Source organism: Sarcophilus harrisii, chromosome 6, assembly GCF_902635505.1.
Source record: "Sarcophilus harrisii chromosome 6, mSarHar1.11, whole genome shotgun sequence".
Classification (NCBI taxonomy): Eukaryota; Metazoa; Chordata; class Mammalia; order Dasyuromorphia; family Dasyuridae; genus Sarcophilus; species Sarcophilus harrisii.
This window is the reverse complement of record NC_045431.1, coordinates 120,093,003-120,116,992: the sequence shown is the minus strand read 5'-3', so window position 1 is coordinate 120,116,992 and position 23,990 is coordinate 120,093,003. Positions and strand designations below refer to the sequence as shown.

General features: G+C 35.0%; 1 protein-coding gene across 6 annotated transcripts in view; it reads left to right on the top strand.

The window, feature by feature from the left end:
- Nucleotides 1-23,990, top strand: part of FAT1 (FAT atypical cadherin 1) — a 175,584-nt gene that overhangs the window by 60,292 nt on the left and 91,302 nt on the right. For all 6 annotated transcript variants that reach the window (XM_031941398.1, XM_031941401.1, XM_023505791.2 and 3 more), the window contains exon 3: nt 14,486-14,800. In XM_031941398.1, the coding sequence (XP_031797258.1) occupies nt 14,486-14,800 (315 nt within the window). The remainder of the gene's footprint in view (nt 1-14,485; nt 14,801-23,990) is intronic.

The window sequence follows — 23,990 nt, the reverse complement described above, 5'->3', positions numbered from 1 at the left end:
GATAACTTTTACTTACATTAATAATTTCAAAGTAAACTGATTAAATAGAAAGACTGTTGATGAACTTTCTTACTTTTAGATTCATCCTCATGAATTGGAAGCATTATCATATGAGCATTTGTAAATTGGGCAAAATTGTCAATTTATAAAATTCTTGGGTGAATTGAATATATTTACTGAATATATTGAGTGCAGTAAAGTTTATTTTGTGTATATTCTGCATGTATTTACTTTGTATATTTTCATAGTCATGAATGTCTTCTAATAGCTCATTGAGAGTAAGAATTACAGTCCTTTTTCCCTCCCTTGTTACCATATTATCTAACATGGTATTCCACACACAGTATACACTTAATGTTTGTTAATTGACTAGCAGAAAATGAAGATGTACTCATTTTTGGGAAAGGGAAGGGAACAAACATTTATAAAATGCTTACTTTATGCTGGGCACTTTGCTAAGTGCTTTACAAATATCATCTCATTTGAAATTTTGCATTTTATACCAGAGAATCTGTCTTACTAAACATACTTCCCCTGCCTTTCAGGGCCTCCCTTGCACCTTTACTGCACCCCCCTCCAATAGAGCTCATTAGTTTAAATTATGTACTTAAAGTAACTAGTATTTTTAAAATAGAGATTCAGCCATAGCTACGACCCAGAAAATTGCTATGATTTTTTAGCTGATTGACATCTTTAGTCCTAAAATGCTACTTTTAAATGTGTATAGAATTTTTTATGATGTAGTTTTTAAAAACTTTATCTTATTCTGAATTTAAATAAAACAAGCATTTCTATAACATAGAAAAAAAAGATTTTACATGAAACTGTAAATCTAATATTATCTGCTGTTTCTTTTAAGTAGAATTTTTAAGTCATTTGGCTTCTCAGTCTCAAGTTTTTCATATTTAAGTGACTTGCCAAGATCACGTAGATTGATAAAATTAGGATTAGACCCACTGTCACCTTGTCAGAAAAGGTATTAATAAATAGCACCCTGATGGGAGGAACATGAAAGTATATACTAATTACCTAGATCTTTAAAAAATCCTTTGCTGACAACCAGCATTTAACTGGTACTTAAGATGTACAAAATTATTATCTATCCGTATATTTCAGGTGATGACACTAAGACTCAGAGGCTGAATAAGCTTTCCATGGGTAATAGATATGCTGGAGACAAGATTCAAATACCAGTCTCCACATTTGCCCCATTTTATCTTCTCTTTCTATCCTCTAGAGCTGTGGACAAAGATTTTCATTGAATTTGTCCTGTATTCTATTTATACTGTATATATAATATACAGTATATTATTTATAATTTTAAATATTTATATTTATTTAATAATTATATTATTATATAATTATTATCATTTATATTTATTTACTATATAATAATTATTATTTATTCATAATTTAATCTAAAGGGTTTTTTTTTTTGACTAAAGGTTTTGGTTGTTATTTTGTCAAGCATAACTTATGTCTGTGCTAGGCTCAGCAAATATTTTTGATGTCCACAAAAACTCATAATAATAGGAAAAAAAGAAACTAGAGTCAACCAAAAGTATACATTTCAGCAAATGTATAAAGTTGCTGAACATGATGGACATTGTCTACTTCTTTGATTTTAACTATGTGATCTTTCATAACTGCTGTAGAGGCATAGGTACACTATCATTTTTGAATCCAGAAAGAGAAAACATGGATTTTTTTCTTAGCAACTCATTAAAAATGGATTTTCCATGTCTGGAGCAGTAGACATTGCTTTTTTTTGTGAAAAGACTCATATGCCCAAAGGAGAGATCCTTCCCAGACTAAGGAAAGAGATTCATAAGAGACTGGGCCCCTGCACTTTAGGTGGAAATATTTCCTTCTTATATCAGTGGGTTAACTTTGGCCTTTTCTTGTGATTAAATCTTGTGTGTGTACAGTTGCTATGTTAAAGCATACTTTGTAATAGAAATGCTTCAGGCAGTTGCTTAGCTTGTGGACTCCTAGAAGTCAGTGTATATAGACTTTTAAAATATTTCCTTTGAGTTAATGAAGTTTATTCAAACTTAGTTGGTATGTTCTGGTTGTTCTCACAAAGCTTTAAGCTTACATTAAAAAAAAAAAAAATGTCCATAGAAACATGGTACAGATTGCTGGATCTGGAGTCAGAGGGACTTGATTTCCTTCCCATTTAGTACCTGGGTTATCTTAGGCAAGTTGCTTTACTTTTTTGCCCCAGGTTTCCTCATCTGTAAAATGGCGATGTTGGGCTTGATGATCTTTAAGATCCCGTCCAGTCCTAACTCTGTGATCCTATTAAGTTGTATAACAAGAACATTCCAGTTGCCACATCATTGTTAGGGTGTGGGAAGGGGGTGGTCTGAATTTTAAGCATTTAAGAGAAGGGAAGGAATACTCTAAGGTTTTATGTTCAGCCAACACTTTTCCCCTGCTTTGATTTCTTCAGCATTAAAGTGAGTACCAAAACTTGTGCAATTAAAAAAAAATGAAAATTCCAAAGGGAGGAAAAAGATTTCAGTGCTTTTAATTTTAATCCTCCTTCCTGATTTCACAAAATTGTGGTTCTGTATGAATTCTATCAGTTTTTTAAAATAGTGGATTTTTATTGATTTAATTCTTTTTACATCTTCTAGATTTCTTCCCATAGCTACACTCTCCCTCTCCCCTCCTAGGGAACCATTCCTTACAACTGTTCTCTCCTTTCCTCCCTTCCTTCCCTCCCTCCCTCCCCTCCTTCCTTTCTTTCTTCTTTCCTTCCTTCCCTCCTTCCCTCTTTCCCTCCTTCCCTCCCTCCCCCAGGAGAATATGAATGTAAAGAAGGCAGGCTTTTCTGGTAAAAATAAACTCCTCAACATATTTAGCCATCTGGGGGAGGGGGGGGGGAAGGGAGGGGAAAAGTCGGAGCAGAAGTGAGTACAAGGGATAATGTTGTAAAAAATTACCCAGGCATGGGCTCTGTCAATAAAAAGTTATAATTATTAAAAAAAAAAAAAAAAGAATAACTAATCCCATAAAGTTCAAGGTGTTTGAGTGACATTGCCATGGATTATGAGTCAGCCCAGAATGGAGGAGTTTCTTTTTTTTTTTTTTTTTTTTTTTTTAATAATTATAACTTTTTATTGACAGACCCGATCCTGGATTTTACAACATTATCCCTGTACTCACTTCTGTTCTGATTTCCCCTCCCTCCTCACCCCCTCCCCAGTGGCAGCAGTCCCTATACATGTTAAATAGGTTGCAGTAGATCTTAGATACAGTATATGTGTGCAGAACTGAATAGTTCTCTTGTTGCACAGGAAGAATTGGATTCAGAAGGCAAAAATAAACCGGGAAGAAAAACAAAAATGCAAGTAGTCCACATTCATTTCCCAGTGTTCTTTCTTTGGGTGTAGCTGCTTCTGTCCATCGTTGATCAATTGAAACTAAGTTAGATCTTCTCTTTGTATTCATCCTCATACAGTATTGTTGTTGAAGTATATAATGATCTCCTGTTTCTGATCATTTCACTTAGCATCAGTTCATGTAAGTCTCTCCAAGCCTCTCTGTATTCATCCTTATGGTTTCATTATACCACAATTTACCCAACTGTTCTCCAATTGATGGGAATCCATTCAGTTTCCAGCTTCTAGCCACTACAAAGAGACCTGCCACAAACATTTTGGCACATATCGGTCCCTTTCCCTTCTTTAATATCTCTTTGGGGTATAAGCCCAGTAGTAACACTGCTGGATCAAAGAGTATACACAGTTTCATAACTTTTGGGACATAATTCCAGGTCACTCTCCAGAATGGTTGGATTCGTTCACAACTCCACCAACAGTGCATCAGTATCCCAGTTTTCCTGCATCCCCTCCAACATTTGTCATTATCTTTTCCTATCATCTTAGCCAATCTGACAGGTGTGTAGTGGTATCTCAGAGTTGTCTTAATTTGCATTTTTCTTATCAATAATGATTTGGAACACCCTTTCATATGAGTAGAAATAGTTTCAATTTCATCATCAGGAAAATTGTCTGTTCATATCCTTTGACCATTTATCAATTAGACTCAATTCTTATAAATTAGAGTGAATTCTCTATATATTTTGGAAATGAGGCCTTTATTAGAACCTTTAACTGTAAAACTGTTTTCCCAGTTTGTTGCTTCCCTTCTAATCTTGTTTGCATTAGTTTTGTTTGTAAAAAGACTTTTAAATTTGATATAATCAAAATTTTCTGTTTTATGATCAATACTGATCTCTAGTTCATCTTTGGTCACAAATTTCTTCCTCCTTCACAAGTTTGAAAGGTAAACTATCCTGTGTTCCTCTAATTTATTTATAATCTCATTCTTTATGCCTACATCATCGACCCATTTTGATCTTATCTTGGTATACAGTGTTAAATGTGGGTCCATGCCTAATTTCTGCCATATTAATGTCCAGTTTTTCCAGCAGTTTTTGTCAAATAATGAGTTCTTATCCTAAAAGTTAGGATCTTTGGATTTGTCAAACACTAGATTGCTATAGTTGACTATTCTGTCTTGTGAACCTAACCTGTTTCCACTGATCAACTAATCTATTTCTTAGCCAATACCAAATGGTTTTGGTAACTGCTGCTTTATAATATAGTTTTAGATCAGGTACAGCTAGGCCACCTTCATTTGATTTTTTTTTTCATTAATTCTTTTGAGATTCTCGACCTTTTGTTATTCCATATGAATTTTGTTGTTATTTTTTCTAGATCATTAAAATATTTTCTTGGGAGTCTGATTGGCATAGCACTAAATAAATAAGTAGATTAGTTTAGGGAATATTGCCATCTTTATTATATTCGCTTGGCCTGTCCAAACATTAATTTTTTCCAATTATTTAAATCTGACTTTATTTGTGTGGAAAGTTTTTTGTAATTTTGCTCATATAATTCCTGACTTTCCTTTGGTAGATAGATTCCCAAATCTTTTATGCTGTCGACAGTTATTTTCAATGGAATTTCTCTTTGTATCTCTTGCTGTTGGATTTTGTTGGTGATGTATAAAAATGCTGAGGATTTATGGGGATTTATTTTATAACCTGCAACTTTGCTAAAGTTATGAATTGTTTCTAATAGCTTTTTAGTAGAATCTCTGGGGTTCTCTAAGTATACCATCAGCAAAGAGTGATAGTTTGGTTTCCTCATTGCCTATTCTGATTCCTTTAATCTCTTTCTCGACTCTTATTGCCGAGGCTAGCGTTTCTAATACAATATTGAATAATAATGATGATAGTGAGCAACCTTGTTTCACTCCTGATCTGACTGGGAAAGGTTTCAGTTTTTCCCATTTGCATATGATGCTTAGTGATAGTTTTAAATATATGCTCCTGACTATTTTAAAGAAAAGGGACTAGTTATTCTTTATCCACTCAGTATATTCTATCATTATTGATTGTGGGCCCTGTTGAGAATACTTGGTAGTATTCTGGATCTTAATTATTTTGTCATTCAAAAATGAGGATATATTGAGCAAGGGTTCTTAACCTGGGGTCTGTACTCCTCATTTCCTGCCCTTCTCCCTTCCCTTCCAGGGATAAGTGGATAGGTTTCAAAGGGAAAGGTCTCTGAACTTGAGTGAGGAAAAAAAAAATCACATTTTTATTTCAATATCATTAATTTCCTTTGCATGTATTTTCCTTTATTCAATTAAAAGCATTTTTTTTTCTGAGTTGGGATTTGTGGGCTTCATAAAATGGCCATAGAGGTCCATGCTACCAAAAAAAGGCTAAGAATCCCTAATCTGGAGAAACTTGGGATGTCTAGGAAAATCTTCTCTCTCTCTCTCTCTCTCTCTCTCTCTCTCTCTCTCTCTCTCTCTCTCTCTCTCTCTGTCTCATATTGGACTTTGAGTTAGACTTCTTTTATAGTATTAGTAGACACACCTCTGGCAAATATGTGACTCCCTATTTTATGTTTTATTTGATCCTGGTTATCAAAGAATTATGAACAACATTATTATGTCAGGAGTTTCAGCTATCAAGAAATTTTTATGAGCTCAGGATGGAAACACTGGAGGAGAGCTGTTAGGGCTAGGTGCTCCTCTTCCCCCGCCCCCGCCCCCCCCCAGTCAAGAGCTTTTTATTTTTCTTGTAATTGATAAACAATAAATAAAACTAGTCCATATATTTTATGTATAATCAATTAAGAAAAATTCTTAGTCAGTTTCCTCATCTTTTTCCTCTTTTATTTTATTTTCTCCGCCTCTAAGAGAGGGAGAGAGGGAGAGGGAGAGTCGAACAAAACAAATTCCCATGTTGGTCATATCTATAAAAGTTACTTCTCAAACTATACTCTGAATCTCCACCAGGAGATAGATTAATATGGTTCATCAGGAGACCTTTGGAATCATGGTTCGTTATTCCTATTGATCAGAATTCCTGAGTCTTTCAGAGTTGTTAGCTTTGTAATACAGGATGTCTGAAAAGTTTGTGTAATTTTGAATTTTAATGGTTTAAAACCTCATGAAGACTTCTGGAACATGCTGGATTGTTACTATAAACTGCATAATTTGCCTTTTGGCTCTGCTTACTTTATTCTGCATCAGTTTATATAAGTCTTCTCAGGTTTCTCTGAAACTCCCTTTCTTCTTTTGCTACAGCATAATAGTTACATAACTATAAAGTCTTCTGTAGACTTATAATCTGTGACACTCTGTTGGGCCTTATCTCATATTGTCATCAAAAATATCTTTGATATGAACAGAGATGATTTTCAAAAAGATTATTATAACATTGAAATGGTAGATATAAAAGTATTAGTCACTAATATCTTCACATCAGCTCCTTTGCCACTTCTGACACTTTCTGCATATTTGACATTGGAGCATTCATCCTCTCTGCTTCTTAATTTTCTCATTTGTTAAATTGAGGGCATTACACCAAATGTCCTAAGATTCTATCTCTGGGTCTTTGATATTCTCTCTCTTTCTCACTTCTTCAATGCCTTCCCTTATTTTTTTCCTCATTCCTGCCCTCCCTTTCTGTCTCTCCATCTCTTTGTAAATATAGTTATCTCTGACTATATATATTTTCCTTATCCTTTTGTAACCTACCCTCCTTTGGACTTTCTTAACAATTAACATCTCATATCTTATAACATTGTGCAATCTCCGGCAGTAATCTTTTGTATATTTTGTTTCACAATTTGTCTCTCTCCCCCTGCCCCTACTTCATTTTTTTCTGCTTCCTCATATGGCTTATCAAATACCAAGGTGAGAGTCCAATTGCAACCATTTTGCTGCCATTGATAATGAGACAAAGCCTCAGAAATACCAGTACATCTGTTCCTTTTTGTGGCCATTAGTTTTCCTTCCACTTTTATCTTTAAATGCTTTTGGGAATCATCTGGCTTATTTAGGTCTCACACTAAGCTTTCTGCTTTCTTGTTTTCCCCTCCCACTTCTGTATGATGTTTCATGAGTTAATACTGCTCTTAATCTTCCTTCAGGATCATCCTCTTTCAAAATGTTTAGCCAGTGAGCTTGTGCCCTTCAAACTACCATGTCCCTCTCCTTGGCAAGGAAAGCAAATATTTTGTGACTGAGGTTTTCTGGGCTTCTTGTGGCCATTGTAATAATTTCTTAGAAAAATAATAGTGCACATTTATATGACAATTTTTTTTTTAGAGTCTTTTACTCAAAACAGCCCTAGGAGATAGGTAGGCAGTGAAAGTATTGTTTTATATCCATTTTACAGATGAGGAATTGATGTGCAGAGCAGTTGAATAACTTTTCCAGGATCATATGACTAGTCAGTGTCTGAGCTGGGATTTGAACCCAAAGCTCCAGACTCTATTTCTAGCAGGCTTTCAGAGATTAAAAGTAATGGAAAAAAAAATTTTAGCAGGTACGCAATCTTAAAAAAAGAAATGTTAATTATGTTGAAGTTTTGTAGCTAAGCTGAGATTTTAGAATTAAACCTAGTTTATGATCCTTGATATAAGTATGAAGCTTATTCCATTTTCCCTTTGGGTGGGCTACATTCAAGTTATCAGCACCATTAATCAACAATAGTCAGTGGTAGAATGATTTATTCTTGGAACCCTGTGTGTTTTTGTTGAATCATTTATTTGTGTGACCAATTTTATACTGTTGTGTGCTAATATGCAGACTGGGAAAACAACATGAACTACATTTAATACCCTGGTTTTGTAATACTGGCATTAATGAATACTTCTAGAAGGAAAACGTGTGATGAATTCAGCTTTCAAGTATGTTGGCAAAGGAGATGAAGTTCTATTTTAAATTACACTGTGTGTTTGTTTTCCCCTTAGTTCTAGTTGTTGCTAAATGCATTGCAAATAAATTTTCATAGTGACATCTGGTGGTGGTCTTGAAATCCTGAATAGTATGTTTGGAATGGGAGTCATTCTTAACAATTCAAGATTTTTTGATTCTTTGGAATTATTTCCTTATATTGTATTGATTTCTTCCAACCCATCTCTTGCCAAATGCCACTCTTGTAACTTTAGAATTACACAGCTAATTATATTGGAATTTTTTTTTTCAATAACATAATTCTATTTATATAGTAGGCTGGGTCAAAATTTTCTTTTGTGGGCACAGTATAGCCTACCTGTGATTTTCCACCATTGACAACCTCTTTTATCAAGAATGAGACTGTTTCCCTTTACCTGATTCCACCATGTTTTCCTTCCCACTGGCATCCTGTAACTCCTCCTTTCTACAGAGAATTCCTTGTACTTTGATTATTCAGGTTTTTACTCTCCTCTTTCCTGAGCCTCAGGTTTGTAACTCTCATTTATCCCTGTCCAGACTCTTGTCTTAAGTCTCTTCCTGTACTTCTCTGTCCAAACTTTTCATCAACTCAGTCTAAACTTGATTACCTTTTGCCTTAGAAATGTCAGGGGAATGAATATTGAAGAGATACAGAAACAGAAACGAGAAGGTCACAGAAGGGGAGTTGCAAACTTAAAGAGGAAGAAGGCAAGACATAGAGGAGAAATGCATACCTGCTTATAGGGGTATAAGAAGATACATTTTTAAGAATTAGAATGGCAGAGAAGTATGAGGGCGGGGTATGTTTGGGGGGGGGGGAGAGAGACAGGCAGGTAGGCAGGCAGACATGTGGAATTTGAGGCAGCATCTATGAAAATAATGAAAAAAGTATGATGAGTCTATGACAAAGTGTATAAATGAAGGGAGCCAGGATTAAAAAAAAAAGGTCATAGATTGAGATAAACAGTAATGAGGCTAGAATTGAGATGGATCATTCTTATAGTCTTTCATTCACAAGCTTGCAGTTAAGCTTGACCCTTTCTTTACCTCCCTAATTATATCCAGTCAGTTGCCATTTCTTATCCATTCTGTCTCTATAGCTTCTCCTTCCATTCGTGTACCTTTTGGGCCCTCATCATCTCTTACCAGGACTATTTAGTAGCTTTCTGATTGGTCACTATTGCTCTTGTGCCTTCTATTACTAATAAGATAAAATACAGGACCCCCACCCAGATATTTAAAGCCCCCCACATTCTACTTTCTATATCCCTTTCCATTTCTATTTCATAGACTCTGTTCGGGTCAAACTTAATATGACTCCCCATATGTAGCATATTCCATTCCACCTCCACAGCTTTGGATACATTATTTTCTGTGTATTCCTTCACCTTCATAGAATTTCTTGCTTCTCTCCACACAGCTCTGTTATTGCCTGACGCAGGGTCTGTTCTTGATCTCTCCAGTTATAAAAGTGTTCTTTCTCCTCTTCCATTCCTTCTCCCTTTTTAAGAGTTAGAGAATATCTTACTTTTTTTACCTGTGTATTCCCAGTAACCACATAGTGCCTGACAACATAGTAGGCTCTTTTTTGATTGTTTAAGTTTTTAAAAAATTTATTTAAGCATCTTGTTTTTATATAAGTTAATGACCCTTAATATTTTCCTTTCCCCCACCCCACCTCCAGCTTTTATCACAAAGGAAAACAATGAAAGAAAACCAATCCTCTTGAGAACCAAATTTAAGGTGTATATATATATATATATATATAGTGGTCCAAATCCTGGGCAACTCAGGTTACTTTCCTGAGCCTTCTTGGGTTCCCTCTTGTGTAAGATGAAGAAGTTGGACTAGTTGACTGCTAAGGTCTCTTCTCACTCTAAATCATGGATTTTTAAATGGGGGGGAGGATCTGTAAACTTGCTTTAAATTAAAAAAAGTTTTCAATTTAATTTATTTCCTCTGTAATCCATTATATCCTAGAATCTTTTCTCTTTCTATTGAGACAAAGAATATGTGTATACCTCATTATCTTCTCTGGTAGTCTTTCCACTATACCACAGTACAGAATTTCATAAAGATAGAAAAAAACTCAAGTCTCCTGACCCCCAGTGTTACATTTTCCCGTTTTTGTGTATAAACATATGCATATCCATTAACATCTATTTGAATGTAGGCATGTATCTTTAATTTTAAAAATATGAATACAATGTGCATCTTCATTTTTTTTTTAATCAAGATTGGATAAGATTTTGTTTCTTGGGTGCTATTGATAATCTGCTAATACCAAGGCAGTTTTTAGAGTGAAGAAAAGCAAAAAATGGCTAATAACATAAGTAATAAGAGAATTAATTTTCAAAAGGAGAAAAAAAAAGGAATTATGCACATACTCTGTCTTCTTGGAAAATTTCTAATACCTTAGAATTTTCCTGTCAAATTATATGATATTGTTGAAGCCTTGGCAAAGAACTAAGATTTATATGTTCATTTATTATGCTTGCATGTCCTTCATTTTCATGTTTGGAAAATCTTATCTATTTTTTTTTTTTAGAGAGAAATTTTACTTTTTTTGTTATCATTTTCTTAATTCCTAAATATCCGCTAACTGGGCTAACTTTATTGTAAAGAGTTAACATGTATGTGGTCTGGTTACACTACAAAAGAACTAGAAAAAGAACAATCTTCTTTCTCTAAAATAATAAATTTAAATCTGGAAGTGACCTTAGAGGATTCCTAGTTCAGCCTGCTCATTTCAGGAATTTTACAGGAAACTGAGACAAAAGTGAGGTTAAAGTAAGATAAAGGATACTGTTGCCTTAAATCTATGACTTTTCACCACTCAAAGCTGTTTATATTTAAAAAAAAAAAAATACAAACTGACAGACTGGGACAAACAGACCAGTTATTTTCCATGTTGGACTCTGTTGCTTTTGAGAAGTAGTGTGGAATAGTAGATTTCATGTTGAATTTGGCATCAGGATAATCTGAATTCAGATCTTGCTGACTAGTTGGCATTATGGTTTCTGAAGTCTTTTCTCCCTCTAAATCAAGTGTTCTTAACCTGGGAATCTGTAAACTTGTTTAATTTTTTAAATAGTTATCTAAATTTAATTATTTTTCTCTGTAATCCTTTATGAGTTTGTGTGTGCATGTATATGTGTGTGCACACGCCATTAAAATATTGTGAGAATAATTGCCAGACTGTCTTAGTGATACAGGACAAAAAAAAAAAAAAAAAAAAAAGGTTAAAGTCCTCTGCTCTAAATCTATTATTCCATGATTCTTCAATTGCTTTGAGTGTGTTGAGGTTAAATATGAACTCAGGAAAACTCATTTTCCTGGGTCACCTAGCTGCCCTTCTTTTCTTTAAAGACCAATAAGAAGTAGTGAAATATCATTAAATATGATTATATAAGTGCCCCATTCTCCCTGTCTCTCAATAACATCTTACAAATTAGTCATTTACCAAGAAAAACTTTAAAAAATTATAAAGAAGTTTATTAACTTTTTGAGAAACTGAGGACTTATTTCAGTCATTTAGTAATTAAAAAATACAGAGTTCTTTTCAATATAACATGAGGTCTCAGAGAGATAGATTTTAGTGAGTGTGACATGGATGATGGATATCATCCCCAAAGCATGGATGGGTGTGTGTGTGGGGGGGGGGGGGGGGGGGGGGGGGAGAGTACACTCTTTGACCTTCTAGTAATCCCTTCTAAGAATAATGTTTTTAAATGCTTAAAATAAAATGCAGGCAATTAAAATGGAAACCAATGATACAATATCATGCAATTGTAAAAATAATTTTGAAAGTTCACTGACCTCAACTCCAAGAGTTATAATGTCCCTGTTGTACCTGCTAGGGTTCCATGCTAATGTGTGAAACATTGGTAGTGTACTAAATTGGGAGCCTAGCCAATTAGACCGGAAAGTTCATCACTTCAGGAATTAGTAAGCAGCCTATTACAACCTGGTCAGAGATAAGGACAAGGAGTCTGTTAAGGTCATGGTGAAAATGGAGCATCTGGGAAGACAATCACTGAGAAAGCATCTAGTAATCTAGTAAAGGACTTACACATAGGATTGAGTACACATACATCAGGAAGCCTAGAAGAAGCATGTCAGCGCACACAGGGTCGCTAGCATTCAAGTAAGCAGAACGGGTTTAGTTTCCAAAAAAGCAGCCCAGGGCAGGCCAGAACAGTTGGGTAGTGGGTGTTCTAGTAGGCAGATTGGTTTCAGAGTCTGGGAAATCAGTTGAGACACAGTGGTTCTAATAGAACCACAAGGACATACTTGTGGCTATTGATTGAAGAAAAAAGTCTGCCTGTTCTTGGTCCTGAGATTATGCTATATGCTGTTTCTGAGCAGGTAATGTTGCTAGTTTTGTGCCAGCAGGCCAAGTGAGGCAGGATTTTACAGGTGCTAGGGGTCCTGAATAAAGCAGAGATAAAAGACTAGGCCTTTCATGGAGTCCTGACAAAGATTAAAAGGATTAAAAAACAAACAAAACAAAAACCATATATTCAGTACTAATGCTGAGAAATAATTCTTTTTGCCTCAATTTAATTACTTTGGAATTATTTGTACTTTCTTTTATAGTAGTGAAGCACCCTGTTTTCTGAACATTATTGAAAATACTTTTAGGTAACACCACAGCCTTAAGGAAATCTTTTAGAGTACCTAAGTCACTCTCTGGGATCCCTATTCCATGATCCCTATTTGCGTTTTTAAGCAGGAGGGGATTTAAGGAAAGGAAGGTTTTGAAGAGGAGTCAGCATTGACAATTGCATGGTGGCTTATTCTTGGATCTTCAAATGTTCTTACTCTGAGTAGTTCAGGATGATGTGAAGAAAACTTTTAAATAAATAGCGTCTTTCACATATTATTAACCTGTTAAAATAGGTTATAGAAGCAATGAAGGTTGAAAACAAGAGGAAAATAATAAAGATGACATTTTGGGGGGGATGACATTATTGAGATGCTGGTAGTTGTTTGACTTTCCCTGGGATACAGGACTGTTTTGTTTGATTTATTCATCATTGGTCTTTATAATAAAAATGGTATTAACTCTTTCTCCTCTTTTATCTCTTCTCTCTTTCCTCCTCTTCTTCTCATTACCCCTCCCCTCATTTTAAGTCTTACTGTACTATATATCTATATCTATATATTTATATATAGATATAGATATCATTTAGTCTATCATTATATAATGATAAAAAGATCATTAGCCCTATTTTTCAAGTAATGGAACCATTTTTTTTTCAGTTAGATTGCCTAATATCACAGAGCAAGGAATTTGAACCCAAGCCAGTATTCTTTCCAAGCTGCTCCCATTGCAAGTGTGCCCTGGCTCTAAATTGATCCTCCAGACATAGAATCTTAGCTCTTATTTTAAAGTGGCAAAGGGAACCTTGATATGAAATTTTAGTTCCAGCACTAATATTTATTAAATTACGTAGATATGAGCAAATCACTTATCTTCTCAGCTTCTTGTCCTTGTCTGTGAGCACAGGAACAATGTGCTTATGATTTCCCTGGTTCAGGTAATGCTAGGTGAGGAAAATCCCTCTAGCAATGCCAGCCAGCACCTTCTTTTCAACTCACATCAGACTGTACTGACTGTGGAGTTTGAGTTGTCCAGGACACTGAGGGGTAGATATTTAGTGACTTGTCTGGAATCATAAAGTTAGTATATTTCAGATCTTGAACACTATTCCTCCTGGCTTTGAGACTGACTCTACACTCCTTTTTATGTCCTGTGAAATGGGCATAATAAGATTGGTTTTAGAGTTGCTCTGAGAAAAAACAAATTTTATAATGTAATTATTATTGGAATATATATTCTCTAAGTCTTTATTTCAACTTTCATTCATAGCTAGTGTGTGGTCCCTTAATTAAAGATTTCCTTCCCTTACTATAGGTATATTACCACATACGTTAATTTCCGCATCATTAGGAAAGGCTAGTATGTTTTATGTTGGCGTGTTAATTATATTCTATTCAGGGCTTCATGTTGAGGTTCTGCCTACTCTAGAGTTTGTGTACCAAATGAAAATCTACAAAGGCTTCCCCACTCCCTCCACCCCCTTCCCTCTGCCCCAAGTAATAAACACATTTGTGATCCATTTGTAAAACTGTCCCATTGTGAAAGTTTTTTGAAGTGGTGAGTAAAGGTTGTTGGCTGACTTTCTGAATGGTGTTTAGTATTTCTTCTCTGCTTTTTCTCTAGGTGTCATAGAGACTGCTGAAAAGTTGGACCGTGAGACTGTCTCCCATTACTGGCTGACAGTCTTTGCAACAGACCAGGGTGTTGTTCCTCTTTCATCATTCACTGAGATCTATATCGAAGTTGAGGATGTTAATGACAATGCACCCCAAACATCGGAGCCAGTTTATTATCCAGAAGTCATGGAAAATTCGCCCAAGGATGTGTCTGTTGTGCAGATTGAGGCTTTTGATCCAGATTCTAGTTCTAATGACAAGCTGACCTATAAAATAACAAGTGGAAATCCACAAGGTTTTTTTTCAATACATCCCAAAACAGGTATGTACAGTGATTTTTTTTTTTAGTGATTTTAAAGTCATTTTTAATGCAGCCTTAAAAGTAGAAAGTGCTCTTCCATGTATTATATAAAAATTCACACTATTTCTCTGATGGACACCAGTCAAGTAAGCCTTGCTGACTTTTAGGACTCAAACCTTATTATTCTTTGCTGTTCTTATCATTGCCCACTGGTAGGCATAATAAAAGGAATGGGGATACAATTGAATTTACTTACAGGAAACTTTAAGATCACAACAAATGTTGTGTTGGCATGTGGTCAGAGAAGGAAATAGAGAGATTTGGCAATCAGAGAGTTCTTTCAGTGACAGTTGACTGTTTCTTTGTTTTTTAGATACTTAAATAACTCTTTCCAAAAAGATATTTTATAACATTGCTTACTAGAGAAATCGTACTTTCAAATGAAAACATTTTATCTTCTGGCTTGGAGACTGTTACAATTTGTAGGATTTATTTTGATAGAAGGATATTAACAGAATAATAATAAAAAGATAGCAAGATACCAAGCCAGATTTGGAATTAAGGAGTCCTGGGTTCAAATTCTTCTTTTGACCCATTTTGGCTATGTGACTAAGCAAATCACATTATCTCTTTGTGTCCTAAGCAGCTCACAATATAAGTTGCACAGTAGAATGGGTGAATTTCCTCCTCATCATTGTTTACATTAATGAACAAGATTGAGCCTCTCTCCCTTAGAGGAAGAGTATCTGAAGATGTTGTTCTTTCGATTTTGTTGGGTTCACTATTACAACGGGTTTGCATGTTAGCTCACAATGGGTAACAGAAGAGCTTCCTCCTTTTTGTGGAGTCAGCACATAGTTGCCGGTGGAAGGAGAGGGAGAAAGACTTGCTGTTCCCGCTCTTTTGTTATTTCACCCATTTATCCAGAAATGTTCATCAGACATTGTGATATGACCAAGGATATTACAGTTTACTTATAGGAAGAAAAAAAAACAACTAGCTAGTTAGTAGATTAAATACTCTCAGTACATCTAAGCACTGAACAGCTTGATTGGACCCATTTTTAGAACCCACATGGCATTATCTCCTGTCTTTCACTGAACTTCATATATCCTTTTAGTAGTATATGAAAGGTGATGTTTGTTTAGAAGTCCTTGCCACATTATTCTGATCCCTTCAGAGTAAAGGCATTTGAAAATGTCTGATTGAGATGTACAAGCAATCTGTTGCCACTTAGTTTGATTATTCACTTTTTATAGACACGGGAGGTTTTTGCTTAGTCTGCTTAGTTCCCAGATTCATTCAAAGAAATAAGATATATCAGAACTAGAAGGTGTTTTATAGAGAGAAAGCATGTCATAGTGGAAGTAGAAGAATAAGCATTTATGTAGCATCTGCTTTGTGCAAGACATAGTGCTGAGTGTTTTGTAAGTATTATCTCATTCATTCTTTTCAACAACCCTATAAGGTAGGTGCTGTTATTATACCCATTTTACAACTGAGGAAACTGAGGCAGACAGAAGGAATGTGACTTGTCCAGGGTGACATAACTAGTAAGTGTCTAATTTGAACTCAGGTCTTCCTGACTCTTGGTTTAAAACTTTGTCCCCTATTGCTACCTAGCTGCCATGTTGGAAAGATCAATGAATTTGGGAAGAGAAAGAGGTGGGGAGAAAGAGAGGGAGGAAGGGAGGGAGAGGGAGAGAAGAAGAAAGAAAGAAGGAAGGAAGGGAAGGAGGGAGGGAGGGAGGGAAACAGTACCATGCAGTTAAATTACCTTTAGGAGTTTTTTGGAATGTGAATTTCTTTTAGAATTCTTTTTTAAGTTGATTTTTGTGTAATGTGAGTTTGAATATTAATATTGGTATGATATTCTTTTCTGTGTGCTTGTGTCTCTCTGGAAAAATCCTAAATTGAGATTTGGTTCATGTTGTAATATTTTCTTCTAAAAATATGAATAGCTTTCCTAACATTAGAGTTGACAATTTCTCGTATTACCTGACTCATTTAGTTGCAAACTTGTGAATTAAACTCAGAGCTGAATATTCCTCAAATCTTTTTTTCTAACCTAACTCTTAAAATAGCAAATACAAGCAATATAGGTTAGCAGTGTTTTCTAGAACTTTTGGGGGAAGTATTTTCTCCCCTCCTATTAGATTTTAATTTATTTCTATATAAAATCAAAACCAAAAGCCACAATAGCAGCAGTTGATTTGGCTAATGGATAATTATCAACATTTTAAAAGATAAATTTTATGGTGTATGGATGCATTTTGGTTTTTATGTGACTGTTATTTTTAGATAATCTACCATGCCAATTGATTTCTCTCTTGTACTAAAAAAGGAATAATTCAGTGAATATAGCCATACAGTCAGTTTTATGACTAAGGTTGACAGCATTATGTCCTCACAGTTCCTAGGTTTTTTACTGAGAAGAGGGTGGTATATTTCATGACTTGCTTTCTAGGGTGATTGGTTAATTACTCAGACTTTGATTTTTTGGTTTATTTGTTTTCTTTATGTTACTGATTTTATATATTCTTCTGATTTTCTTTATCTCACTTTGCATCAGTTCATAAAACGTTTCCTATTTTTCTCTGAATTCCTCATTCATCATTTCTTATTACATAATAATATTCAATTATATTCATATGTACTCTAATTCAGCCATTCCATAATGGATAGATTCCCACTTTGTTACTAGCCCTTTGATGTAACAGAAATCCTTTAATTTTTGTAGGTTTTTTAAAATCTAGCATTGAGGAGTTCACAGCCTGTGAGACCCTTTCTTACTCTTGTAGGTGGAGGACAAAAAGCATATGAAAGGACTTATGGAGTGAGCTCAAAATAGAGCTAAAGCTAGAAGAGACCTCAAACTATGTAGTCTTGCCTTTCCATTTTTCAGATGATAAAACTGAGACTTGGATGGCAATGAGGAAAGAAAAATCAGTCCTTAGGGAAACAAATTTCACTAAAACTTTGCTGATTTTAGCAGTATAGATATATTCTAGGTTTCACAGAACAGTGACAAACTTCCTACTTTTAATAGTATTGCAAAGTTTGATATAATGACTGCTTTAGAAATTTAATAATCATTGGGTGAGATGAGAATGGAAAAATGACCAGGTTTTTAGAAGTAATTTTGAGGAAGAAGGTCAGTGGCTTTTTTGAGTTAAGAAAGAGAAATTAGAAGAAAAGAACTTGGAGACCCCAAGAAGAGAAAGTTATTTCCCCCTTTCAGATATTATTTACTACTAACCCAGTAATATTATGTTCCATTCATCTTGTTTCCCTTTTTCAGATTAGTGTGTTTTAATCCTTCCCCCAAAATCACACAATAGTTGCATAATATACCCTCTTAGAAGAAGAAGAGGAGGAAGCAAAGAAATGAAAGACAATCTCTTGGGTAGGACTGCCAGGGAGAGCTAAGAAACCCCCATTGTCTCCTGTAAAATGGTGATAGTTCCTCTGCGTTGTCATGTCTTTGAACAGATGCGTGATTTATATGGCTGGACCACTTCTTTTGAGTATCTACATTTTAATAACTCTCAAGAGAAAACTTCCGAGAATTGTAAAACACTAACTGTAGTGAGAACAAATCTTTCCCAGGAGTTAATAAGCTAACTTTGGAATAAAAAGCAAATGTAGTCGGCTGGCAAGACAGCAGGGAAAGTAATCTGTTAGCTTCATAGGTGAGGTTTGTTTTTTTCTGATCTTAAGGTAGATGGTAGTAGAGAAGAACCTAACAGTTACACTAAACTACATATTAAGGAAAGCTGTGTATTGCATTTCTAAGGTTGACTTTATCATATACCATACAAAGGTTAGAAAATACTTAGCTTTCTTAAATTCATTTTGTTTTTGATGAAATAATAAAGAAAAAACATTTCTGTTTAGGGGTTACTTCAATGACATAGGCAGAAATAATTTCATTGTGTTTCACTTTTAAGAGATCTTGAGCTATCCAACAAAGAATATAATAATGATCCCCACATCAACATTTAAATTAGTTAATGGTCTCTACCGCTATAAAGTTTTATAAACAGCACAAGTTTATATTCTTTGGAAACCAAAGGTGGCTTACATCTAATACAGAAATTTAGTTAGTAGCCAGGTGGAAATTGATAGTGGTCAAAACCTAAAAGCATAACAAATAAACAAACAAAAACATTGCAGAAGGTGGGATCACAAAGGAACTTGGTCATTTCAATACTATATTAGCTCATCTGTAACTGTCCTAGAAGGAAAATCTTTGGACTTAAGAGTGAGAAGATGCAAGTTATTATTTCAGCTTTTCTTTCCATCTTGGGAAGAAATCATGTCTAAATCCTGGCAGTTTGTAAAATAAAAGACCCTTATATTTACATTTTAAAGGTCTCATTTTATAGATGAAGAATTTGAAATTTAGAGAAGTCTTATAATCCAAATTAAATAGCAAGCTAGTGGTAAAGCTGTAACTAAAACCAATGTTTCCTGCTTCTCTCAGTCCAGTCTTTCTTTTCACATTAGTGAACTTAGATAGCAAGTAAGTCAGATTTTCAAAATGTTGGCTCTGGGACTCAGACCCTTCCTGCTCTCCCCAGCTGGTAGTATCTAAGCATCTGAACTTATCTTCTATTTCCTCTGTGTCTATACTTGTCTATACTTCTATATAATATATATATTATTTGTCTCCTCTATTAAAATGTAAACTCCTTGAGATCAATGGATTCTTTTCACTTTTTCTTGGCATCTCTAGCACTTAGTGTATCTAATATGTGCTTGATAAAGCCTTCTTATTGATTGATTGACCCCTATTATTTCATTTAATTGGATTTGGCTTATTTTCTAGGTTTTGGATGGATCTTTTAAAATCCCACTTTTTTCATAAGATATATTTAGCTTTTTGTTCTAGCTTAATGTCATCTTAGAAGTCTTGTAAACATGTATGCCTCCAATCAAATCATTAATGAAAAAATGCTAAACAGATCAGGGCCAGAGACAGTCCAGTAGTAATCCACTAAAGATTGCCCTGCAAATGAACAATGATCCCCTAATCACTGTTTAGAAGACCTAGTTAATCAAACACTTACAGAATTTCCTTTTTCATTATTATTGTCTCATTTTCACATGTCTCAGTTTTGTCCAAAAAGATAACATGAGAAACTCTTGTCAAATACTTTGCTGAAATCTAGGCAAACTATATCTACAATACTCTCTTAATTTCATAGTCTAGTGACCCTGCCAAAAAAGAAAACATTCTATATTAATTCATGTAAGTTGATAAAGAATCACTACTTCTCTTTCCACTCGTTCCTTATCTGTCTCTTTACAAATGTGTTCAAAAATTGTTGCCAGGAACTAATATCAAATTCTTCAGCACATAGTTTGAAGCATCTGTGTTCTTCCCTTTCATTAAATCTGGTGAGACGTTTACTCATCTCTCATAGAGATTTGCCCAGAGGGGCAAATCTTATGTTCCTTTTTTTTTTTTTTTTCCCCCAAATGTGAATGAGAGCAGTTTAGATGATGTCTTCAGCTCTTTTCACCACTTTGGAGAAATCATCTAGGCCTAATAAAGTTAAATAAATTCACTGAAGACAGGCCTAGGTACTCACTATCTCTTTGTTTGCCTTAGGATTTCAATATTATTGACAATATTTTATCCTCTCTTTCCCAACATGCAGATGATTCTTCTTAGTAGGGAAAAATAGAAGCTGAATGAGATTTTGAATATTCTACTTTTTTTTTCTCTCGTCTATTACCATCTTCTCATCCTTGTCCTTCATCATCCAGAAGGGCCCTTTTTCTTTCCTTTGCTTACAACCCTCAACTAATGCCGTCTTCCTGACTTGATAAAAGGATGTGGCCTCTTCTTAGTTCCCTGCCTTTGTTCATTTGCTCAGTGTAAGAACCAGAAGAGAGACTGAACTCTTGATTTCATTACAATAGGCAATTTTTAGATGTAGAAATTGCCTCTGCAGATCTTAAGGAATTGCTATGGGCACTGGGGAGATGAAGCCTTTAATTAGGGATCTATGACCTGAAGATCTATTGGTTATCCTATGCACCTTGCTGCTATTCTTAATGTTTGTATCTTTTTAACATCTTAAATTAACTGTTTGAGCCTTTGTGTAAGAAAGTCTCTTTTTGCTTTTTAGTCATTTATGTTTGTGACTCTTTATTTTATTAAATTAATTTAATAGTTTTATTATTATCATTATTATTCACCTTGAAGGAACTTCACTTTGAGAGATACATTGGAGTGTTTGTTTTCATAAATTCAGAAGTAACAGTTAATAGAAGGACCAGATAAAAAGGAATGTAACTTGTTCTGTCCTGTTCAAGGTTGAGAGATAGTAAAGTAGGATAGAGGTTAAGCTTTGCTTGAAGTATTTGTTAACTTATTCTCCCTAGAAGGAATTAAGACTCATTTTAATGGTTATGCAGTGTTTGTGGTGGGAGGGAGAATATATTTTAGAGTAAATATGTAATAGGCTGAGTGGGAAGTTCTACCTCCTGGAGGACTCAGCATATGGAGAAACAGGGGAGGGACCTAGTATAGAATAAGGATATAATGCTTAATCTTCCTCTCCCAGGTATATACCTATTCTACAATAGGACACACACCCACTTCTGTGGATGTGTAATAAAATAGACTTTTAAAAACTTCACCCCCTTCTGAGTCCAAGAGGTTTATTTCGACATCTTATAGAATCCCAAGGCCATGGGATCCTACCAGACAATTCTCAAAACTTTGAAATCTGTCATCTCAAAGGCTTGGATAAACAGGACAGCTAGATGGCTCAATGGATAGAACTGCCAGGTTTGGAGTCAGAAAGACTCATGTTCCTGAGTTCAAATCTAGCCTCAGACACTTAACTGGCTTGAGATCCTGGGCAAGCCACTTAATCCTGTTTGCCTCATTTTCCTCAATTATACAAGAAGCTATATATGCAAAGAAGTTTCACTATTTCTGCCAAGAAAACCCCATATGAGGTCATGAAAAGTCAGACACAAATGGAAAAACTACTGAAGCATCATCACTGCCATGGTGATCCAGTGGATAGGGTCCTTGACTTGGAGTCAGAAAGACCTGAGTTCATATATGACCTCAGACACTGACTAGTTGTGTGATTCTAAGCAAGTCACTTAACCTTATTTGGCTTAAGTTTCCTCATTTATAAAATAATTTGGAGAAGAAAATGGCAAACCATTCTAGTAAATTTCCCACAAAAAAAGCCCAAATGGAATCACGAGTTGGACACAACTGAACATCAATAACTAAAACTTGCTTTACTTGTCCCAACTTTTAAAAATAGTATGATCCCTTCTTCCCAAGATTGCTATCCTGCTGCAGCAACAAGTTCTTCCTTCTTTAATAGAATGAATTCCAGAATAACAGTGTCTCTTATACTATCTTCTGAAAGTTAAAATCTGAGCAAGTGAATAATTTCTTAGCTGCTGTACAGTTTTCTAATCTCTTTCTAAATTCTTCAAACTCTTTGTGACTTTGCTGGATCATCAGCCATGTCAGACCTATTTACTGTAGTAGAGTCTTAGGCTCTTTCCTAGGCTTCTTTTCTGTACATGCTTTCCTGACTCCCAGATGTTTAGAACTAACCCACTTCTATTTTCTCAGGTTCCATCTCACTTCGCAAAATGCTCATTGGATATTACCAATCAATATATTTTTCTTTTTTTAAATTTTGTATTTTTCATTTATTTGGTGCTTTCTGTTTCACCCTTAAATGCCTTTCGGTTGACTTTTGGTTTCTTGGGTCTTTAAACAAATTCTTTTTCTCCTTACTTCGTTATTTATTTATTTTTAAAATAGTAGCTTTTTATTTTCAAACTATATGCAAAGATGGTTTTCAACATTCAGTCTTGCAAAACTTGTATTCCAATGTTTTTCTCCTTCCCTTCTCATCTCCTTCCCTAGAAGCAAGTAATCCAAATTATGTTAAACATATGCAATTCTTTTATATGTATTTCCAAAATTATCATTCTGCTCAAGAAAAATTAGATCAAAAAGGAAAAAAAGAAAGAAAATAAAAAGCAAACAAACAATAACAAAAGGTGAAAATACTATGTTGTGATCCACACTCAGTCCCCACAGACCTCTGGGTGCAGATGTCTCTCTCCATCACAGGACCATTGGAACTAGCCTGAATCAACCTCATTGTTTAAAAGAGCCATGTCCGTCAAAATTAATCATTGCATACTCTTTGCTGTTGCTGTGTACAATGTTATCCTATTTCTGCTCACTTCACTTAATATCAGTTCATATAAGTCTCTCCAGGCCTCTCTGAAATCATCCTGCTGATCATTTCTTTAAGAAAGATGATATCCTCTAACATTTATTTACCATAACTTATTCAGCCATTCTCGAATTGATGGGCATCCACTCCATTTCCAGTTCCTTGCCATTACAAAAAAGACTGCTACAAACATTTTTGCACATGTGGGTCCTTTTCCCTCTTTTATGATCTCTTTGGGATACAGGCCCATTATTGACACTGCTGGATCAAAGGGGGGTGCACAGTTTGATAGCCCTTTGGGCATAGTTCCAAATTGCTCTCTAGAATATCTAACCAAATTTTCCATGGCATGTCAAATTCAGCATGTCTAAAACACAGCTTATTATCATTTCTTCAAACTCATCCTTTCCCAATCATCCAAGGTCACAATGCAGTGTCATCCTTGACTCCTTTCTCTCAGCTACCCCATATATCAATTATTTGCCATTTCTTATTTCCTTTTATATAACTTGTCTTGTGTACAATTTTCTCTCTTCACTCATAGCCAGCGTCATAGTACAGCCCTGTGCCATAATCTCTTGCCTAGATTATTGAAATAGTTTCTTGTTTAGTCTCCCTGCCCCATCCCTTCCAACTCATCTTACACACGTCCACTAAAATGATATTCCTAAAGTCACATCCTATCATAATTTTCTATATTATGTCAGCCCATCTGCCCCACTTCCAATAAACTCCACTGGTTCCCTGTTAACTTTTTTAGCTTTTAAAGTTCTTCCCAACTGTACCCTTCCCACTTTTCTGGTCTTTTTAGATATTACTCTGCTCCATACACTGGGCTCCAAGACATACTGGCCTGGATGCTCTTCATAGATATACACTGGCTTGGATGCTCTTCATAGATGACCCTTAATCTCCTGTTTCTGTGCTTTTTTTCAGCTGTTGCCCGTGCTTAGAATTATTCCTTTCCCTCT